The sequence below is a fragment of the Sciurus carolinensis genome, chromosome 9, assembly GCF_902686445.1.
Source record: "Sciurus carolinensis chromosome 9, mSciCar1.2, whole genome shotgun sequence".
Taxonomy (NCBI): Eukaryota; Metazoa; Chordata; class Mammalia; order Rodentia; family Sciuridae; genus Sciurus; species Sciurus carolinensis.
This window is the reverse complement of record NC_062221.1, coordinates 38,280,213-38,296,597: the sequence shown is the minus strand read 5'-3', so window position 1 is coordinate 38,296,597 and position 16,385 is coordinate 38,280,213. Positions and strand designations below refer to the sequence as shown.

At 35.0% G+C, this 16,385-nt stretch overlaps 1 protein-coding gene across 4 annotated transcripts in view; it reads left to right on the top strand.

Annotated features, from left to right (window-relative positions):
• Zbbx (zinc finger B-box domain containing) overlaps nt 1-16,385 on the top strand; it is a 138,922-nt gene that overhangs the window by 66,593 nt on the left and 55,944 nt on the right. For all 4 annotated transcript variants that reach the window (XM_047564471.1, XM_047564472.1, XM_047564469.1 and 1 more), the window contains 4 exons: nt 5,853-5,973; nt 13,045-13,151; nt 13,519-13,619; nt 14,755-14,834. In XM_047564471.1, the coding sequence (XP_047420427.1) occupies nt 5,853-5,973; nt 13,045-13,151; nt 13,519-13,619; nt 14,755-14,834 (409 nt within the window). The remainder of the gene's footprint in view (nt 1-5,852; nt 5,974-13,044; nt 13,152-13,518; nt 13,620-14,754; nt 14,835-16,385) is intronic.

The following is a 16,385-nucleotide window of genomic DNA, read 5'->3' as shown; positions in this document are numbered from 1 at the left end:
AGTAGCATGATTTCTACAGATGTTAAAAAGTATGATTCAATCCGGTTGAATTTATCACTATAAATGTGCTTACACAGGACCTGGGTCTTAATCTGTTGACTCAAGCACTTCAGGAATGGCACTGATAATCTGCCCGGTTGGTCAGTTGCCGTCTGGACTTGATTTTACAGTAGAGGTTGAAATTCTATACCTACCCTCACATTTTGTAGAGGAAGAAGACTTTTGGCTTTGGAGATAGGAATGTTGCAGTTGATAATGTGCAACCTATTCAGGTGTCCCTTAACTAAACCCTATGAGAGCCAGGGGACCATCTTCCAATTAGCAGGTCTATGGAATTGCATTGCCTGATTTTGAAGACGTAACGGAAATCTGGAAAATGGTAGAGTCTAGGTTTTGGCACATACACATCAAAATTCTGTTGAAATTGTCAAAACATGGGGCAGTAATCATTAGAATGTTTCAATTTGAAGAGATTTCAGTTGCTAATTGGGGCACATTGAAATGGAAAAGTCATATAGCCTACAGTTTTACCTGTAAAAAAGAAAATTCATTTCTAATAGGCAGAGATCTACCTTGGGTCACCATATTAGTTCAGTTTTATGATGCTGCCAGACCTAAACAATCTACAGATCTGGAACCTCTTAACTGAGGAAGAAGCTTGGTCCCTAAGATATCCTGTAATGTAGCCACAATGTATACTCTGTATTTACTGTATGACCCCACTAGTTGAACATATAGCTACTTACTCAGACTAATACACAATAAAGAAAGGTAATGCACAGAAATTCACAGGGGTCACTTTGAATTGACACTTTTCCCTCAAGACTTTAAGTATCACTAGGGTTTACTAGTTAGTGGAACGAATCCCTAATTGACCTATGGCTGTAAGATTGTTATAGCAGTACATAAGTAGAAAATTCTAGAATCTCCTACCTACTCCCCCAACATTCCATGCTAAATGCCTGAGGTAATACTAGATTCTGGGAATTGTAGAGTGTAATGTCATCATCAAATATTTGAAAGATGCAGAAATACTGCTTTATAGAAATTATTCACATGTAACTTGCTTATTTGGCACAAAAGTCAAATGTTTGGGAGACTGTCAACTTGGTCACATGGTAAAGATACCAGTCACAGTTGATTTTTAGATACTGTGCCTTTACAGGAGAAAAACAGCACTTTCTCCAACTGTGGAGCAGCCACTGAACTTCCTGAGAGCATAAACTCTTCCTGTGAGCCAGGCAGTCAGTTATTTAGCCACTCAACCTTGCCGTGGTAGCATTTCAATAGTCATAGGTGATGCATGAGTGACTGAGTGTGGCTGTGTTCCAGTCAAACTCTATTTACAAACAGAAATTTTGCCACAGAACAATGGGTCACATTTGACACATGGGCTCTTGTTTGCTGGTCCTGACCTAGTAAATGCATTATTTTCTATTTATATCAAAATAGATAATCAGAAATAGATTTTTTTCCCATGTGTTAGACTCTCATTCCAGACCCACATGACACCCATGCTTTCTAGCATTATGTAGTCCAAAAGGACCTTGATATTGCACAGAGACGATGCTGTCCAGTTAGATCAGTGGCATTATGCTAAGAGGAGGTATAGAGTAGAAAGTGTCTGTTATAGGGTGATCAGTCACGATGGGATCAGTTATCTGTCCTCTTGTGAAAACCACATATTTTAAATATGGATTTACTTCCTCTGATTACAGTGTATCTACCAGCAGGAGCCTTCTTTATCACCATGGTATCATCATACAACATTGCCTCAGATCATGACACTCATTTTATTATAAAGGAGGTATAGTTAATACCCATGGCATTCACTGAACTTGTCAAGTTCACTATGGTTCTGTCTGGGAGACTATATCTCCAGGGTTAGGCAGCTTTTCCTACAGGAGGTGTATATTCCACAAATTTTGTCATGCTTCCATTAAATCAGAAGGTTAGTCTACTCCTGGTCTTTGGGGCTAGTCATCACTGAATTGAAAGTCAGGAAGAGTCACTAAACAGGACTTGTTGGCTGAGCACAATTACCAAAGAAACCACTGTGCTGCTACTACACAGCCTGGAGAAAATGGACTATGGGGGTTTGCTGTGGCATGGATTAGAGTTGTGTACAATAAGAAGGCTCAATGGGGAACCTGCAAGCCAGTGAAGAGAGGGCTTAGATGGTCTTGTGTCCTTTGAGAATAAATATTTGTGTTACTATACCAAACTTAAAAAAATGTAAGGTGAACTTGGAAAGGGTGATGGAGGAAGGAAGCTATTATAATTAAATCACTTTGGTCTTCAAAACCACCTATGAAAATGGAGACCATAGCAACTCAGTATTGTGTTGAATAATCGTCTTTTTCATCACCCCTTTTCTTCTTACCTTATATAAAGTACATTAGTGGTGCCAAACATAATGTAGGATTTAGTTGGGAGCATCACTCAATTGAGTTCTCCTTAATTTTAAGTTGGCCCCTTCATTTGATCCCAGTAACTATGGAACTTGTTTTCACTAGATTTCAACAGATTATTTTTTTCTTGAAAAAAAGTGTGGAAAGAAAAATGTGGGCTTAAACAGAAAAGATATAGACTATGTGGCCATTCTGAGTGCGTCCCTTAAAATCCATTCTTAGCTTTTTCTGCTTTACTCTGTATTCCAGAGGTTGACTTTGCTCTCTGGCTTCCAATTGACCAAATTGGGTTTGGTCAATTGGAAACACTAAAAGGATATTGGAGGGTAAGAAGAGGGGGGGAAGTATTTGCTCACCCTCCTGTGAGTGTGCTGTGGTTTTATAGTGGTTGCATCCTGTCCTTATAAACACTTCTCAGATGGTCTTTTACACAGTCTTTGCTTTCAGTGTTTGTTTATTTCCTGATGGTTCTCTTTTTCTGTTTCTTCAAACTTAGAGTTGGTACCAGCTCTCCACTCTTCTTAGTCTCTGGGTCTTTCAACATCACTTATTCCCTTAACTTTACCACTTAATTGTAAGTTGGTCCCTTCATCTGATCCTCTAAATTAACTTTTTAAGCATTCTTTTTCTAGACAGGTTTCAATTCTGGCAAAAATGGTTATAAAATGCTTCCCAAGACATCAAGAAATTGAGTTATGGAATAGAAAATGGGTTAAGAAATGGGGACAGAAAATAGTTTGGACAAAGGCTATGTGATGGAGTATATAGTGTGCATGAAACTGAAGGAGAGTGTTCATGACTGACCTTAGAGAGGAAGGGAGAGTACTGGAGCACTGAGAGGTAGGAGGAATTGCCGCAGTTGCCTGGGAAAGAAAGCAAGCCTGGGGAGAAGATGAAGCATGGTGTTTGTATAGGAGGAAGGCTGATATGGTGTAATCATAAGCAGTGAAGGATAATGCCTTCACTAAGGAAATGAGGTCAGCAGTATGGTTTCTGTGGAGAAATCAAGATGAGGGCTTACAGTGACACGAAATAATGTTTTTGGCCCCAGAATATTATGTATATATGATTGATGACAAGAGTGTGTGTGTTGTGTGTACATGTACATGTTTTTCTTCTTATGATAGGTTCTATATATTAAGTAGATAAAAAGAGCCTGTATAAAAATTTATATAGTTTATGGACAAAAATCAACACTGCCTATGAATCTTCCACTAGGCCAAAAAACAGAATACAACCACCATTCCAGTGGACCACCACTTTTCTTTTCCCACCCTCTTCATTCTTTTCTAATGTCACCACTAACAGGAATTTTGTGATTTTTTGAATCCCTTCACTCCCTTGAAGTTAACTAAAAATATGTTAATTTTGCATATCTTTGAACATTATGTAAAAGGAATTATGGTGTACATATTCTTTTGACTTGCTTATTTCACTCAGTCTTGTGTTATTGAGATTATCACCCATGAAGATGTGCATAGTTGTATATCATTCATTTTCACTGCTTTATAGTGTCCCATTATATGAATGTACAGTGCTGTTTCCTGTTCAAGTGTTGATGATTATTTGGGAGTTTTCCTGTTTTTGCCATGACAAAAGATACTGTTATGAATTTTCTTGTACAGTTCTTCTCTGCACAGACATCTTGGGATGTCTATACCTGGGAGGAAAATAACTGGGTCATCAGTGTGCCTGCCCTCCACTCTACTTGAGTTAAAGCTGAATTATTTTGCAAAGTATTTGTACCAACTTGTGCTCCCATCTGAAATATTTTGATCGCCTTCCATTATCACCAACATGTGAAGTTGCTGGGTTAAAACATTTTTGCTAACCTGATGGAGACAATACTGTATGTTTCATTTGTGTACCTCTTACTACAAATGACATTGTGTATCTTTTCATATGTTCCTTGGCTATTTAACTTAGTAGTGAGCTTTAAATATTCAAGTTTTCTTGTTATTGATTTCTACCTTTATTTCATTTCAGAAGCTTCTTCCCTCCCTTCCTTTTTCCTTCCCTCCCTCTCTTTCTTTCTTTCTTTCTTTTTCTTTTGGTTTGAAAAGCCCAAAGGGACCTTGAGAGGGCCTTTTGCTTTACCCTGGAAAGGAGTCCTCTCCTTTCCCCTGACTTGGTCATATTCTTCTTAACTCTTGCTCTTTAAGTTTGGTGGATTCTGATTGGTCTTTCTCAGAACTTCCTTCATGGGTTTCCTCAATACTCTGTACTTCTTGGGAAAAAAATAGAATTCAAGTAACTTACATTCTTTTGGGCTCTTTTTGGAAACTAATGATTAGCATATATAGCATGAGATTGGGACTACCATCTAGTTTTAGAAGAAATATATTTGGAAATATTTTTTCTGCCATTTTACTATTTCCCTTTCCTCTCCTCCTACATATTCCCTCATATGACGATCAAGCCTGGAGAGAGAGGAAATCTATAGAAGGATGGAGAGACTAGTAATCCTGGATTATATACCATTCTCATCCCCAGAAATCTTTATCTGTTTTCAAAAACTCTGAAGAGTGAGTTTTGGTTTAATACTTGTTTTACTCAGCTATTTTGCTGCTGTGACTAAATGATCTGACCAACACAATTATAGAAGAGGAAAAGTTTTTTTGAGGGCTCTCTCAATTTCAGAGGTCTTAGCCCATAGGAGGCCAGCTCCATTCCTCAGGACTCCAGTTGAGGCAGAACATCATGGCGGGAGAGTGTGGCAGAGGGAAGCCACTTCCATCATCAAGAAGTGGAGAGAGAGAGTTTCCACTCTCCAGATGCAAAATATATACTCGAAAGCCACACCCCAATTCCAGTCTCCTCCAGCCACACCCTACCACTTCTGTTAACCACTCAGTTAATCCCTATCAGGGGATTAAATCACTAATTGGGTTAAGATTCTTAGAACCCAATCATTTCTTCTCTGAACCTTCTTGCATTGTCTCACATGTGAGCTTTTGGGGGACACCTCATATCCAAACCATAATAGTAGTACTTCAGAAATAAGTTAATCATCTGAAAGTAAATTACTATGTAGGCATAAATTCACAAGAACAGTTGTCTTCCTCCAGATGTCGTTCTGAATTATTTATTTCCTACTTCTCATAATATGTAAATATTATTGACAGTGACTGAATACATTTAGTGTGTGTAGAATGTACAATGTATCAGTTTATTTTAAAGAATTGGTTTCTTTAAAAAATCTTGTGACCTTAAGAACCTTTCATTTCAAGGGATTATTGAAGAAAATAGTCTGTACAGTCATTGTTTAAATCAACAATATTTAACCCTTTCATACTATATACCTTAAACTCTTGGTTATATAGATAAATGTCAAAGCACATTAACCTCAAAAATGAGGTTCTGTATCCTGAGAGAAGGGAAAGATCTAGTGATTTATAAACATAGTTGAATTAATTATGCACATTGCTTTTATTTTTGTAGACTCATTGGAAGAATGTGAAGTACAAACTACTCTAAAAATTTGGAGAGAACCACTAAATATTGAATTTAAAGAAGATAGTCTATCCTATATGGAAAAATTATGGCTTAAAAAACACAGGAGGTATTTTCTAAATTTTCAATATTGTTACTAGAATATACAAAAGTTATTTAATTTTCTTGCTTGTTATATGCCTTTCTGTAGCAATTTTATATGTGTGTTCCATATTTCATAAATAATTTTAAAATAATATTAAAGCCCAATGAAGTTTCTGCTGTTCCAATAAAATTTTTAATTATATTTGTGTATATGAAGAATTTTTTTATTTAGAATTTGCCTTGAGAAATGGGAACATCACACAAGAACAGTATAGAATTTAAGAATAATAGCGATAATAATAAGTAATGCAGTAAGTGCAAGATTACTTGGAAAAGATATTGCTGTTAGGTTTTTTTACATTAGCATAAATGTCTGAGGTTCTTTTTAGAATATACTATTAAGTTAATTGAACCTTTAATTCTATAATTTTATTAATATTAGTCAAATGCATTTAATTCAGACTATTATCTGATACACCATTTCATAAATTGTTTAAAAATTAAACTATTAAAATGTTAAACCAAAATGATGAATGAATGCATGGTATAGTCACCTGTAATTGTGCCATCATCTAAGGCCCATGTATCTTCAGATTTTGGAGGTGCATTTAAGGTTGTGAGCTCAGTTTGCCCTAAAGCAGAGCTATTCACACTTCATTGTTCCTATCAAGTGCCTAGAAACTCTGAGAAAATACAAAATTCTTCTTTAGTAGATCTGAAGGTGGGACCTGAGATTCTGAATTTCTGAATTTCTGCTTGCTCCCAAGTGATGCTGATGTGGATGACATGGGTATATGGGCCATTTTTTTTTTCAATAAAGAAAAATCAAATTTGTTTATATATACTAGAACAAATAATCAAAAATTACATACAACAACATAAGACAACATCACAAAATGACTTGATTATGGGTCCAACTAGCAAGAGATGGACAGTACCCATACATGTACATTTATCAGTGGTGGTAAGAAGCTACAGGTGTTCCCTCCCTCTTACAGAGTTTCATCACAAAGAACATAGGTTTTTCATGACTCTGTTGTTTTCTTCCTCTGTAAATCAGGGTAAAACTTATTTTATAACTTATTTGTTAAGACCATCATGCTGAGTCAGCTAGTTAAGACAAAAATTCTCTTTAAAAGAATCTGGTACGTAGTACTCATCCAAACTATTGTTGAGGAGCAAGGTGATGAAGGAGCATACAGCAGAGGGGTGGTGATCAACTCCTTGCTTCACCTTCAAACTCATTTGCCCATATTTGGACTATTCTGCCTGTTATATTTCCTAGTGAGCCTTATTCTGTCTCCAGCTAGATTATGTTTGGTGGCAGGGGGGAACCAGGGTTTGAACTCAGGGGCACTCAGCCACTGAACCACATCCCCAGTCCTATTCTTTATTTTATTTAGAGACAGGGTTTCACTGAGTGCCTCGCTTTTGCTGAGGCTGGCTTTGAACTCAAGAACCTCCTTCCTCAGTCTGCCTGCCACTGGGAATACAGGTGCATGCACTGCTCCTGGCTTCAGCTAGTTTTTTGATCCTAATTCTGCCCATTATGTCCACAGAACCAATCTAGTTTCTCTTCTCTAGTTTCTCTGTGGCATCCTTGCAGACTTAAAATCAGTCTTCCATTAAGAGAGCAATGTTTGTACCACCACGACCCTTCAACTGTTTTATAATGTTGCAGATGTTCTCTCTTTTAATTTTTTTTTCCAATTTGAAATAAGACAAACAGTCAAACCACAAAATTTTACAAAGGATTCTTGCTATCTTTCATTTAGCTTCCCTAATGGTAACACGTCTTACATACCATTTGCACTTATTAAAACCAATAAATCAACATTGGTACAATATGATGGATTGAAGTATAGATTTTGTTTGGATTTTATCCTTGTCTTCACTGATCCTGCTCCAGTATCCAGCCCCAGTGCTTACATTTTTGTCATGCCTCCTTATTCATTACAGTTTTTCCGTCTTCCCCTGTATTCCTGGTCTTTTGTGACCTTGACCCATTGAAGGGTACTTGTCATTTGTTTCACAGAATGTTCTCAGTAGGGGATCTATTCATGGTACTTGTTTTATAGATTAATATCAAATATAATTATTATTTATTTTGTGACTCAAATTGTTCCTCCTTTGGCTATTAAGAGCTCTCTTAGGTTGAGCCCTCTGTTCTTTCAACATGACCTCATTCTTTCTTGTTTGTTCTTGGTTAATTTGCTTTGAGTATCTCTTTATTTTTCTGGCACCTGATTTTCCTGTCATAGCCCAGGAGCCACTTGTCCAGAGAATTGTCATTTCTCTTGCTGGAGAATGGATTCAGAAACCAAGATCTGGACTCTGGGCTCATTACTGTTCAGGTATCACAAATTCTAGACCTTCTCTGAGGAAGGTCTTACCAGAGTTAGGACCCACTAATACGGTGTACACAAATGTCTATATCGATCTCTGTACCTATCTATTTGGATACCTGTTAAAGTAGCCTGACTTCACCCTTGTACCACTGTTTTCAAATTAGCTCTGCATAATTCATTTAGAATTTTCCCTTCACTTACTCGAAATTTCTTTTACCTATAATGAGAAGCCTGGCTTTAATTATGTATAAAGTAAATTAATTTGTTACTCAGAATTATTGATATCACTCTGAGAAACAAATTTACTGAATGCAGCATTGTGAAGTGTGCCTTTTATCTTTAGCCTGCCATGTCCATCCAGACCCTGTTTCCCAATGAGCATGGTGCTCATTTCTTTCCTATCCTATCACCTTTTCAGTGTTTATGCCTTGCCTTGGGTCTGCCAACATTCTGATTGATTTTTAAAATTTGAATAGATTAAACTCAGGGTGTATAGTTCTATATTTTTTTTCATCAATGCATAAAGTCAGGTGCCTACCAAAATACCAAACTGAGAAGACCATCACCTCCAAAATCAACATTTGCTCCTCCTTTGTAATCAAAGTTCCTTATTCAGTCAATGCCAACCATTGGTCTGTTTTCCATCCTTATAAATTTACGTTTTTCCAAAGGTCATATAAATGAAATCACATAATATATACCTTTGTGTCCCTCATTTAGCAAAATGCATTTAAAGTTCATCCATGTTCTTGTGGAAATTAATGTTCATTCTTTTCTCTTGTGGAGTAGTCATACATCATTGTGACTTGTCATAATTTATCTATTCATGTGTCAAAGAACACCCTGCTGGCTTCCAGTCTGGGGTAATTATGACTAGATTTTTAAATAAATATTTGTGTACAGGTTTTTGTTTGGGTATATGTTTTTAATCCCCTGGGTAAACACTTGGGACTGGGATGACTGGATCATATGGTAAGTACCTGTTTATCTTTGTGAGAAATTACTAACCTTTTCTAATCTGAATGGTAATTCACATTTCATATAGAAATGTGTTAGAGTTCTAGTTGCCACCAATTCTTTCTAGCACCTGGTATTTTCAGTTTTTATTTGTCTTTTGGTTACCATTTTAAGATAGGTAGTTATATATGTATCTGTAAATGGTTTGTGTGGTAGGTTTTTAAGTCCATTCATTTACTATTCTACACAGGATCCTGTGTTACACAGGAATAACCTGTGTTACAGGTTCTTTACCTGTTCTCAAGTGTGATGTTCACAGCAGCTATTCAGGTGTGACACTCCATAGTCCAGTTTAGCAATTATTAAAAAGATGTAATTTCAAAGTGACCTATTTTTTTGGTAGTTAACTTGTAATATAAGGTCATATTAAGTTTTTTTATGAAAAAAAGAAAGCTAAATTTTGTTATTAAATGACCACTGTTATTTTTATTAGATACATATGGGAACCCTTAATCATATCATATCCTGAACTATACTGAACATTGAATGTTGGCCGTTTTCCTTAGTAGGAAAGCACATTTAGTGAATCTATTTAGTCTATCCACTGGGGTCTTATTTATTTACTTTTTTTTTTTTTGATCTGGGTCATTACTATGGTGTTCAGACTGGTCTCAAATGCCTGAGCTCAAGAGCATCTCCGGCATCAACCTGCTGAGTAGCTGGGACTGACTATAGGTACCTGTCACCCCAGCAATTGTTTCTTTATGTATTAGTTGTAGATGTCAGTGTAAGGCAGTCCATGTGGAATTCACAAGTTTACAGGGCATTTCTTTGATGTTGTGCTTCAGAAGTTTCCCATTTCATAGCCGTGACCATGGTTTCAACTTTGCCTTTACCTATTGTCATGATTTATAACAGACTTATAAATACATGTTCTGTTGCATTTTCATATTTCTTTTCTGATCTGACTACAGCATAGTTTTGTATTTTATCTCCAAATAGTACATGCATGATGATACATATCCCCCTTCCCAGTTTTAGTGAGGCATAATTAGCAAGTAAAAGTTACTAATATTTAATGTGTACAACATAACATTTTGGAATACATGTGCATTGTACAATCTAGCTAATTAGCATACTTGTCACTGAACATATTATCATTTTTGTGTATGTGGTGAGAACACCCAAAATCTACTATTATCTATACTCATGGTCTATATTACATCTTTAGAACTTACTCATCCTCTGTAATTGAAACTTTATACCGTTGGACCAGTATCTCCCAGGTCTCCCACCCCTGGTAACCACTATTCCACTCTCTGCTTTCATGATTACACTTTTTGAGATTCCACATTGCTGGGCTGAAATAAATTTGGCTTAAACTAGCTGCTGTACATAGTGAACTGTACACTAGCTTGATGAATAAACTAATAGTATCCTAAGAGTGTACACTTATGTACAAGTTACTGAGTCTCAATCATAGCAGTTGAACCTCCAGTCAATCAGAAACTTGAAGCTGCCAAAATATTACCATATCAGGTAAATTCCAACTACAGCCAATCAGGTTGTTTCTGAAGTTCACTTCTCTGGCTCTAAGTATAACCTGTACATGTGATAGAAGGTGCATTCTGAACCATCTTTGGTCTAGAATGCTTCCAGGTTGTAGAAACATTTTTTTCTTGCTTAAGTTAACTTTAACTGGTCTCAGTTTTTCTTTTAATAAAATATAAGTGAAGGTAATATTTGTCTTTCTGCATCTGGCTTATTTCAGTTAGCCTACTATCCTCCAAGATATGGATAAAACCCAAGTGTCCATCATGGATAAAGAAAATAAAACACACATACACACACACACACACACACACACGTACACACACGTATACACACACAGAAAGAGGTATATTATGCAGCCTTAGAACAAAAGGAAACACACTCATTTGTGATAACAAAGTGTTTCTGGATGCTTCTAATGGATCTTTAAATCTGGAAAAGCTTCATGAAAGAGTGCAGAATATTTGTTTTGAGAATATTTTAAGGACAAATGCTCAGAATTATTAGACTCCAACTTCTTTTACAATGGCATGTAATCTTTCTAGTTAACCACAGAAACACCTCAGGCAGTTTTTTACTACTGATTTGAGAACACAGCTCTGATGTAAACAGTCTTACATGGATTCACATAATAGATTTAGAATCAGTCTTTACAAGTTTACCTAACAGAATTGGCCAATGCTCAGTAAATATTTACTAAATTTTAAAATTGGAAATATGGTGAGGTGGGTTCTATTCTGAAAGATATTTTATATATTATATGGCTCAACCTTCTTATAAAAGCATTATTGGTATGGTCTGAATATTGAGAATCCAGACTTACTTCACTGGCTGTCTAATTGTTTGTTCAGCAACAAATCACTTAAATTTCCATGATCAAAGTTTTCTCATTTGCAAAACATTGAGTTCAGAATAAATTTATAGGATCCATTCAGCTCTAATCCATCATAAAGTTTCCATAAATCCTTGATATAGGTCTTTATTCAGAATTAGAGAAGTTTTCACTTGATGAAGAGGTATCAGGATAACAGTATATTTTTGTGTATGTATGATGAGTTATTAGTTCAGTAGACTCACATCAATCTAGAGAGCAGTTTCTGGTGATCAGATGGCACTTTGACTTTGACTATATACTCTTTAATATGGATGTAAGAGAGCTCACCCTCACTGAATCTGTTGAAACACAAAGCTCAGTAACACATAAATATTTTGTATTTATCTGATAGGTATATTACATGTATTAGAAAATGCATAAAAACATAGACTACCAGAAGATTATCAAAATTTTAGTGCTTCTGCACATTGAAAAAGGCAATACAGCTGCAAAAATAGCTGGGAACCTGGGCATGAGGAAGCAGGTTGCTTGCATTCAAATTCCTCCTGTATATTCAGTTCCTTTGTAACTTTAAGTGGGATCACCATGTTTGTCTTGATTTAATCATCTATAAAATAAAGATAATACTAGTGTTTATCTAATATATACCTACTAAAATTTAATGTGTCAAAATTAGAACAGAGCCTGGTACATTTTAAGTTTGATATTGGTACTAATACTAATTCCCATTAATGTGGCCCCGCCTTTTCCATGGGCTCCCTATGAGCTTGCATCATCTGAAAGTTCTGTTCAGCTATTTATATTCTTGGCTAAAAAATGACCTCTCATCCCAGTAACCTAGGATTATCCTCCAGAACAAAACCCATACTCCTGTCCTCTGAGAATTCCTGGGCTTCATTTCTGTGTCAGTTCTCATTGTTAATTAGGTAATAGATGCCACAGTCAGAGCACCCCACACTCGTATCATGGGAACCTACTGGTGTGTTTGGAGTTTAGACAAATGCCCTCATGTTCCCTTAGAACTCATCAGCATAATACCAAGGTTGTAAGATAAAACCCATACTTGTAAATTAACTTTGTAAACAGCATGACATGTTTCACGGACTCCATGTGGCTCTTGAGAGAATACTGACTTCCATCATGACTTTAATTTTCATCATGAACAAAAAACAGAGGGATATGCAATTTTAAAATCCTCTATGATGTCCAATCCACTTAAATAATAGTTTTTTTTAATATGTTAAGATTTTGCTACACAGTCATAATTTTCTTCTGTGAATTAAAGGTACAGTTATGGTTTTGTCATTAACATTGTATACTCCTCTGACAAAAAGTCATGATCTTGTCCAGGGATGTTTTCACTAATGCATTTTAATTTTTTAGTGGCATCTTTTTTGTTTTGCAGAACTCCACAAGACCAACAAAGCACACTTCCAGATACATTCCTACATCCACGTGGAACTTCTAGTGAAGCAGAGTGCTCTCAGAATGAAAATGATGAAGACAGCAATGGTCAGTTCAGCCTCGAGGAGATCTTTTCAAAATTATTATTTAACTTTACATACAGTGAGCATTAATTAGTACCTGCTTTTGGTTCTCTTTGAGGTATCATTCTCAACTGCACTATGTAACCCCTTATCTCCAGATCAAAATCACAGAGTCTTCTTCCCATTCTCTAGATTTACTTTGCTGTCATTTAAATAGCTACATTTAAAAATTGAATGCCAAGAAAATACGTATTTCACAAAAGCTAGGAAAATTCAGTATTTATGTCTTTGTATGTACAGTATCTTTTATTATTGATAATATCATTTCAAAAAAGAGATGATCATATAAGATATATTCTTTGATAATATTATTTTCTAATCTTATTTCCTAGTTGAAGAGAATAAAGTACAACAACCAACTTTTTTTCGGCCAGTAGAGGAAGAAGACACAGAGAGATCTGAACCGTCTCTAACGATAATAGAATTGGATAATGTAAGTTCATAATGACCATTAACATTCCTTAACAAACAGAATTCACAGCATAAAGTTACATCAACATATTATTATCAACAAAATTTCTTTCATTGCACAGTTTTAAGAGAAGTTTATAAGTGTTTGAATTTAAACTTGCTGATAAAAATGAAACAGTATAGTCTTAAATGCAGACAGTAAATTTGTGAGCTAAATTGGCATTGCCATTTTTTTCTTTTTTTTTGGAAGCCTGCAGAATGGGAGGTGAGAAAATGTTTCACTATGTTAATTTACATAATGGAGTTTGGTGTTTGATTAGATTAATTCTTTGTTATTAGACTTTTGAACAAAGATCAGTTTTGTTACATGGCATGTATTTAACAAAATTTGAGTTCAAGTGTAGTTTCTTAAGTGTCCTTTAATATTATTTTCTATTTAAAGGAAAAATAGTATTTAAATTTTTAAGTGGTTTTTCATAATAATAACATGCATACAACCTCTGGAATGCACAGTAGAATCAGCTAGAGCCAGTGCTAGTCAAAGCTATAGCTCCAGACCGAAGGTTTAGGCTGTGATGACATCACTCTATTTCTGACTCTCTGTTCATCCCATATCTGAGTGTACCTACCATTTGTCCTTCATATTTTCTTGCTATGGCTGTCACAGAAAATGACTAGGATGCAGAAACTACCTGTTTAAATACTGCTTTCTTCTTTAGGTCAGTGTGTTGAGAGTTCTGTGGGTTTGTTTTTTCTTTCCTGCCAAACAACATTTTAATTTCTCCTCAGGAAAAATTTAAGATATTGGACACACTTACACACACATGCATGTGCTACTCACTAAATTGTTGATGCACAGAATAAGCTTATGACATGCCAGTCAGAAAACTAAAAACCTCTTAGCCACGATTCTACTTAATAGTTAGGCTAGTTGTTGCATAATAAAAAATAGTTATTATTGTTGGTGGAAGCAAATGACACTTCAAATGAGCTTAATAAAAAACAGTTGGATTTGTTTAGTCCTAAAAGTTACATGATACAGGATATAATTAGAGGATTAAGTATACAGAGCCATAGTACTCAAGGTTTGTACTAAACTGACTAGTGTATAAATAAAATTACTGAAAAACTAATATTGAATAATGGTATTTAATAAGAATTATGAAGAGGAACATGAAGAACCAGGAGACATTGTGCCTTACAGAGTTGAATTAGCTGATTCAGATAGTCAACCAAGGTAAGATCTCTCTAATTCACTTTGGGTGCTTATTAAAAACCAAATACACACAATAATCTATCTTTTTAAATGAGAAATGCATGGCAATAAAAATGTGACATTAATGTGAATTTTACTGAAGCCATGTTTAAATTTTTGTACAATAATGCTAGTATTTATCAACATTCAGCAGTAGAAAAATTGTAAGGGTAGGTTTGCACTCTTGCCTAACAGTTGAATTATTTAGTAGATTTTTCTGAATTCAGGAATTATTATCATTTAAAATTGTAGACCGAGCTTGATATATTTCATGTAAGTCTTAGTCTTTTCTCCAAAGATGCTCTTTGGATTTTTAAATTTTATTTTACTATGAATACTAAATAAAAGTTATGTAAATTATTAGATTGAGTCTAAAAGAACTCTCTTACTACAGATTACTTCCTACAGAGATCTTTATTTAATATATGATAAATTAAATTAATGAAGTATAATGGTTTATGCTGTATTTGTTTTGTAGATTTTTATCATTTCCAAATGAAAAGTGATATCTCCTTTTTTTGTTAAAAATCACCCTCAGCCCCCTTTGCTGTTGAAACTTTAGGATTTCAGATATTTTTTACTACAAAGTATTATCTTTAGTAAACAGTGGGATGAAGTTAGTATTTAGTAGCTCCTGTACCAGTTCTTTGTTCAGATCAGCTTAGACTCCTGAGTGTTTTGCAACAGATAGATACCTAACAGATGCCCTCTGACCCAAAAAAGTTCCTTGTTCAGATACATAGACTCAGATATCTAGGAATAAATATGCTTTTGGCAGCAGGGTTTTGGCAGGAAAAAACTTTTCTGGTCACCAGAGAAGAGGTTTATCTCCATTACTCTGTTGCTAAGAAAATGGTATTTCTGCTGTCTAATTTGATTATTTTATATATCTTATCACATGTCTTTGCTTTGACCCCTGTGTACAGTGTGAGAGAAGGAGAGAAAGTTCCCTGTCATGGTTTGGCAGTTTTACAGCTTTGGTTTGAAGGAGCTCATAGAATTACCTTAACTATATCTTCCTCCTAGGGATTCTAAGTGATAAAAGGGGACCTTTCTGGTTAAGTATAATCCATGAACTTTGTGATGGTACATGTAGAGCTTGCATAAATATAGATATTATTAAATATATTATTCAATTCATAGTCATTTCTGTGTTATAATTAGATTTATAAATAGTAACCATAATCAAAAATTAAAAATCTAAAAACCATCTACTACTTTTTAACCCTTATAAATACAAAAATATGGTTAACCTTGATTTCATCAGATTTCTATGAGTTTGAAAGATAACTATCTTTGGAAGACAGAATGTAAGAAATCAAAATATTTCAAAATGTTTTGAAACAGGAAAATTTAATTGAAATTTTGTAATGAAGTTGAATTTGATCCAGTTACCTATTGCTTTTATTTAATAGTAGTTAGTAACCAGTAGTTTAGATTATATCCAAAATAAGGCTAAAACAAATATTAAATTTACATAAATACCCTATACCATTAAAGCTTCACTATATTTGTATTTACTAAACTGGAACT